Consider the following 6708-nt stretch of genomic DNA (forward strand, 5'->3'; position numbering starts at 1 on the left):
TTTCCCTTCTGTGGAGAACCTCGTGCTCTATCGTCTCGTGGTCACAGTATAGATCGTCTGAGCCTTCCTCACGATGCGCAACTACCCGTGTCTTGTTCTTATCCTTCATTAAATGCGGTCTTGCTTTTTAGACTTGACCGTCTGAGAAGATTAGACCTTTAACTACACGCGTCGCTCATGTGGCATTCGTGCAGTTGCCTCGACTGAGAAAAACTCTCCTTTTTAGAGGATGATTTGGTGATCCTACCTCATCATCTTATCACGTATTTATCCTTTGAGATGCTGACACGTGGCCATCGGGTATTTTACCCACACAATATCAAAACGACTTTTGTCTCAAGAGTAGGAGATAGAGTAAATAGACTTTTGAGTGACAGATGAGTTCAAGTCTCTACATGCCTTTTAGTCGATGAAGATCCACCAGTTCCTTGAGTAGTCATTCGTCTTATATGATGATTGCCATGGAGTTCTTGAGCTCAACTACACTTTCTATCCTAGTCCGAGACCTTTAGCTATGTAGGCTAGAAATCAAGACTTATAGTTTTGATCACTAACATTGACAAACATGCTTGAGATAGCAACGCATGCGAGTTCGACCGAGCAATGCTCTAACAGGTGGAGAGTTGGTTTACAAGTAATGGCAGCACTAATGGTGAAAAATGTCTATATACACTGACGATAGTACCAGGATATATAATTTAGAAAGATAGATGCGATGTGGTCTTTCAGGGAGTTACACTTAGCCCTTGTAGTTGCATAAAATTCATCTTCACTTACATTCCCATATGCATTATTCTGACATGAATTCATGTAACTTAAAAAATCATATGATATCACAATGGAAACCTCCCATGCAAAATGTATTAAATTTAATATAGACGCCTCTTTTGATCATGAGACTAATACACTTGGTACTGGCATTGTAGTACGTTCTTATACAAATACCTGTGAAGGAATTAAGGGATTCTATGCAGATGGATTTCTGAGCCCGGAGATTGATGAATGCATAAATATACGTGAAGCTTTGGCGTGGTATAGGGAGAAACAACTTACGAGAATTCACATAGAAGCTGATGTAAAACTGGTTACTCAATCAATCACAGATAACGTGCTACTTATTCAATGGGAAAACAGGAACATGCTGAAGGAAATAAAGTACTTATTGTAATTTTACTTTTTAGTCGGAATGACAATCAAGTAGCTGGTGCAATTGCAAAAATTGTTCGAGAAACAACTATAAATATGAATTGTTCAAATAATTTCTTGCTAAAATTTGTAGTCTCTTTGCAAGACACTGTAACTTCTCAACCAATTAATCAATAGATTTCTAGTTTATCAAAAAAAAAAGGTTTTCAATTTTTAACTTTAGGATAAAAAAAATTAGAATGAAAATCGGGAATATGAAAACCACCATAGAATATTTGGACCAATGATATAAGCCAGAATGTGCACCCCGGTAGATTAGGGGATGTGTAAATTTGGACTCATCCACGTGAGTTGATTATTATTTTTTGACCATATAATCTCGAAAATTACAAGTTACAGATGAAGAACCTACTTTTTGTGAAGCATACGATATTTTAGTTTAATCTGAAGTTCGTTTACCTATGAAAATTATTATTTATTTAATCTGAAATTCGTTTACCTATGACAACTATTATTATTTAACCATATACTAAAAGCCTTTCGATTATGATTAATAAAAACCTTTGCGGCATCCTTTTTTTTCATATACTTATTTTAATAATTTTAATCATCCTAATTTTTTAAATCTTACGAAATAAAGAAAGGAATTCCTCGCAATCGCTTTCTAATATTAAGGAACCATGGCAGTTAGGACCTCAAGGTGCAGCACCTTTGTGAAGAAATGATATTTCGATTATTATAATGTTGAAGATTTTAAAGATCAATGGATTTTCATTGATAGGTTATGATTTCTTCTTTTCTTATACGTTAAAAATAAAAAACAATTGATTGTTCAATGAAACAAAAATATAAAAGAAAATAATTAAAATTTGGTAGACAGTCCATCAAAGTAGTTAAAATTGCTCTCTTAGGCCGATTTCCAAGCTCGTACTCGCTACTCACAAGTTTGCTGAGGCGATCTACAATTCCTCACCGACTCCAATGTTGCCGATTCTCAAGTCTAATATTCACGAATTTTGGCGGGTTCCGAATCTGATTTTTCCAAGTTAGTCGCAATATCTATGATCATTGGGATTTAAATCTCTAATAAATGTATCTGAATATTAATTTTTAAGTCTCAACACACTATTCTTCGTTCTCCGATCGAGTAGGACCGAGTGTCGCCCTGAATCCGTATATTTTAATTGGATATACCTTGATACCAAAATGTGGTGTTAGACAAAAGTTGGTAAAAAAATTCAAATCAAGCGCGGAGCCAGCCCATGACAAGAGTAGGCAACTTGCCATGGGTCTCTTAAGCCTAATTTTTCTGATAATACAGGTTCCATAGCCCATTTGCACTATCTCGCTTACCTTAAGAAAAATTTGCCTTTCCATTACTAGATCCTGGTTCAATTAACAAGGAAAAAAAATGGAGCTGCTCCCACTTGGCAAGATTGTATGCTTATTACGGCTTTTGTGCCTTTAGGTCTCCGTTGATGTCATTATTTGGCAAGATTGTATGCTTATTACGGCTTTTGTGCCTTTAGGTCTCCGTTGATGTCATTATTGCAGTTACCAGTGACTTGAGTTCGAAACTCATCAAAACCCCAATTCGTCAGCACCAAATTCAACAAAAAAAAAAATCACTCAATTTGGACCATATCTAAGATTCTGGGCAACTTATTGCAGCAATTTGAGTACAGTCAGTTACTTGCAATTTTCACAGTACATATATGAATGCCTATCTTTTAATTCCATCTTTTAATTGTGCCAAGGAAACAGAACATGACAGATACAGAACAATAAATGAGCATCACTAAAAGTTTATTGCATTTACAGGCCAAAATTAGCATGATCATTTACATGGAACTATTGATTAGAAGTTGAGGTAAAAAAACTTCAAATATGTACAACATTTGCAAGTGGTATTGGTTGGTTTGGACATCATGCATACAAGTTATCAGTGCAGCACACTAGTTTGATTGATCGAGATGATCTTCCAAACAGGGAGTACAATCGCAGTTATTCTCCAGAGAAGTAACAAAAATCACCATCTGCAAATCCCAGGTGCTTCTGACCTTGAGTAAGCCACGACCTCTTCATACTGGGAACCATATGCAAAACCCCACAGCTGTACAAGACAAATAGCAAGTTTTGGTTGAGGAGGTGGAACAGAACTTTTAGAACCCGAAATACAACATACATTAACTTCGTCAAATAATCAAGGGTTTAATTTGTACCTCTACTTCCTTTATTTCAAATTCTTCGGTGTATGCCAGACAAGGGTTCCCAAAAGTTTCAGAAATTGCACTTGACCCACTCAGCCTTTAAATGGAGGAGTGAAATAATAAGAAAAGGAAGACAAAATAAATTACTTAACCAAGTTTGGGGAAAAGAAAGCATGCAAATGAGTATCAAGGAATGGGATATATGAATCTCACAGATCTCCATCCAGATAGAGCGCAAAATGTCCGCCCCCTCCTAATGCTAAGAAGTCAGTCGAGCACAGAGTAAAATAGCGATTTGCACCTGCATATTAATTCCTCAAACTTAGACCATCTTCCAATGTTTGCTTATCACAAGAAATACAACCAATGTTCATTTATTCTAGGTAAGTCCAGAAATCCTTATGAAAGTAAGGATTTAACTTGGGTATTCAACATAATATGCTTATAGGTTGGTTACAGAGTTGAGTGGATCTTCAGAGTTTTAATGAAGAGCAGCAGTATCATAATGACGGCCTAGCACGAATGAGTAGGTTGTAGTACGGCAGAAACTTTAGAAGGTAACAGTAATCCTTTTCCTTTTTATCAGTACGGTATCTAATCGCATGCTACTATATTTGCAATTTTAGACATTGAGTGGTTTCCAAGAAGCGTAAATATTTAGTGCCTGATCATTTATACCTGTAGCGCGATACACAACTGGAGACCCTGAAGTGTTTGTGAAAACAAATGTGTTGTTCGTCCCCTGTTTACAATAGATTTTTCATACTAAGAAACAGAGAAAAATATTTTGTAAAGGACCCAAACAAGCAAAAAATGAACTACGGCGTGCTCATGGTACCTGATATTTTCTCTTATTGGTTGGTTTCAGTGGGGCCTCGATCAAGCCGCCAAATCTTGCGCCTCTCTGATCACCAACAACCTACGGGAAGAATATTATTCCATGTTAAAAGTCAGATAAATCTTTACTGTCTTCTTGATTCAGAGAGAAAGACAGAGAGAGACCAGCAGAGTAAAACCGGGGCAAATCATGCTTCTTCTATACAGGGTGGAAAGAGATATTCCATGCCTGAAGGTACTGCATGAAGATAAAGGCAATACAAAAAGAAGGTAAGCGACAGCTTTGGGGCTCATCTCGACATTTCAGTATTTAAAGGATGAATGATGTGATTCATACCTGTAGAGTAGCACCCACTTCCTACCTTGAGCTAGAGCAGGAAGTGAAACATAGAGAGACTTACGAGCATTCTCTGAAAGAAGTAGTGATGGTTCTGACATGTCAGGGAGATTGACCTGCGAATCATTTTCACTTTGACTGTTCATAAGCCCTAACTCAATGTTACCAAGTTTTGAATCACTCTCGCCATAACTCTTTATGTTACAATCAAGATTTTGATCAGCCCCTTGACTTCTGAACCCATTGATCCTCACTGCCTGGTATAGAGCTCTCCCAAGCGACTGCTTGCTCCTTGCAAATAAAGTTTTTTTTCCACTACCAGTTTTCTTTGTTCCTGAATCATTTGATGACTCTACTATTTCTGCATGCTTCTGCAAATGTTCCTCCATGTCTCGAGTACTCTCAGATTCAGGAGACAGTAGTGAGTACAAGAATGCAGAAAAAGAAGATGTATCAGGTCCATCAATTGTAACGCCGGATTCATTTTCTGAACTTAACTCCTGCTGAATTCTATTTCCTGTTGCCTCCTTCTAAAAATGAAACAGCATGTAATATTAGAAACGTACGCCACAAACATCAGCAAATTCATATTTGTGTGCAGATTAAAATTCCAATTTTACCCCACACCTCAAGAAAAACTACTAAGATCCTCAGGAACTGTTTATAACAAAGACATTCAGGATAACTAACCCTCAATTTTTAAGATCCACAATACTTGGCTAAAAATATTACTACACGCAAACTATAGAGTATCTCAACTGCTTAAAGTAAACAGGATATACAAAATCCAGTTATGCATATCAGACAATCAATCCATTTGTCTACGTTAGTGTCTAGGTTATGAAGTAGGGGTCAATTTTCAATCTATTGCACAAAAAATGCAAAAACAATGTAATTCTCTGAAAAGGATAGGATACATAAACTGATAGACACCAGCCTACCATATACACACGCTGGCACTCACAATTGATCACATTCAACACAGCCAGGCCCTATAAATGCAGGCACAAGGTGGTATTTGCCCTACCAAAGTACAAGACACCCAAAGTCACTATGCCTCATGCAATGTCCGATACATGACATCAATAACTCTCAGTGATTCCTTATTTATTCATTAGGGTTTCTAAAAAAAGGTGATACAAAATCCTATACAAAATAAACCCCAATAATTTACACCCATGAGCCAACATAACATAATCAAACAAGAAAATAAAGAAACCCCAAAACCTTAAATTCAGAAACTTACATGATGTTTCAGTGGTTTATCAGATATGGGATTAAGAAGAACTGTAGTAAGATCAGAAACAAAGTGTAGAGCTTTACTCCCCAGAGAAGAAGATGAAGAAGACTGGTTATTATTATGATGACCCATCATCAACTTTAACTATATCTATCAAACCCTAGAAAATCCTTCGACAATTGATTTCACAAACTCAAATCAACTTCTTGGTACAAAACAAAAGTTGAGATTTGGATAGGAAACAAGATTTTCTTCATTTTTTACTAAAATTGATTCCACACGAAGACCACCAACTCTGTGTCCACCACAATTTTGACTTAGTTTACAAGCTTTCGGTCTACCATCAATGAGAACATCAAATTGTGGTATATTCTTCAAAGGCTCACTGCATCTAAGGGTGGATTATGATTGTCAACTTTTTAATACCGGTCATACGTAGTTTGAGGAAATGGAGAGCTGAGATTGAGAATATAAATGGCATATTGATGGATAGACGGTGACATATCAAAGTTTTGGTACCATGGGAAGCAGCAATGCATGTTTAGTTGAAAGGTCAAGTAGAAAAAAATCAGCGGAGTCAATTTGCCTTCTCGTGCAGTCGTGATAAGACGTGTGACCGATTTTTTAGGGTGCGTATGCTTGTTCCAAGTTCTAACTCCTAACAATCCCAATTTTTATCTTTGTTGGAGCTAAAACAATGTCTTTTGGTCATATGCGAAGAGGAAAAATGCAAAAGCAAACGAGTAAGACGTGCGGGCATAGTATATCACGGCACTTAAAGGAACCTCTTGGTTGCGTTGTGCCAAAATTTAGAGCTTCTTGTGCTTGGATGTGCATTTTAGTCAAAAACGCAACACATAAACAATTATATTCTACGGAAAATGGGTCATTTGTCCAAATATTTTTAAATCACGATTCAAATGGACGAGTAAAAAATA

The 6708-nt window shown here is 36.7% G+C and overlaps 1 protein-coding gene across 2 annotated transcripts; it reads right to left on the minus strand.

Moving 5' to 3' along the window:
- Positions 1–2931: 2931 nt before the first annotated feature.
- On the minus strand, positions 2932–6079 carry LOC113331768. Of its 2 annotated transcripts, none has more exons than XM_026578411.1 (8): positions 5777–6079; positions 4531–5057; positions 4359–4431; positions 4195–4275; positions 4035–4098; positions 3570–3657; positions 3369–3453; positions 2932–3259 (listed from the first exon to the last, which is right to left on the minus strand). In XM_026578411.1, the coding sequence occupies exons 1-8, from the start codon at positions 5903–5905 to the stop codon at positions 3176–3178; spliced, it is 1131 nt and encodes a 376-aa protein (XP_026434196.1). In that variant the 5' UTR covers positions 5906–6079; the 3' UTR covers positions 2932–3175. The 2 variants fall into 2 exon arrangements, with proteins under 2 accessions (XP_026434196.1, XP_026434194.1); XM_026578409.1 differs by having other exon boundaries at positions 4531–5060; positions 5777–6078.
- Between the last annotated feature and the right edge of the window lie 629 nt (positions 6080–6708).

This window comes from Papaver somniferum, unplaced genomic scaffold, assembly GCF_003573695.1.
Source record: "Papaver somniferum cultivar HN1 unplaced genomic scaffold, ASM357369v1 unplaced-scaffold_128, whole genome shotgun sequence".
Taxonomy (NCBI): Eukaryota; Viridiplantae; Streptophyta; class Magnoliopsida; order Ranunculales; family Papaveraceae; genus Papaver; species Papaver somniferum.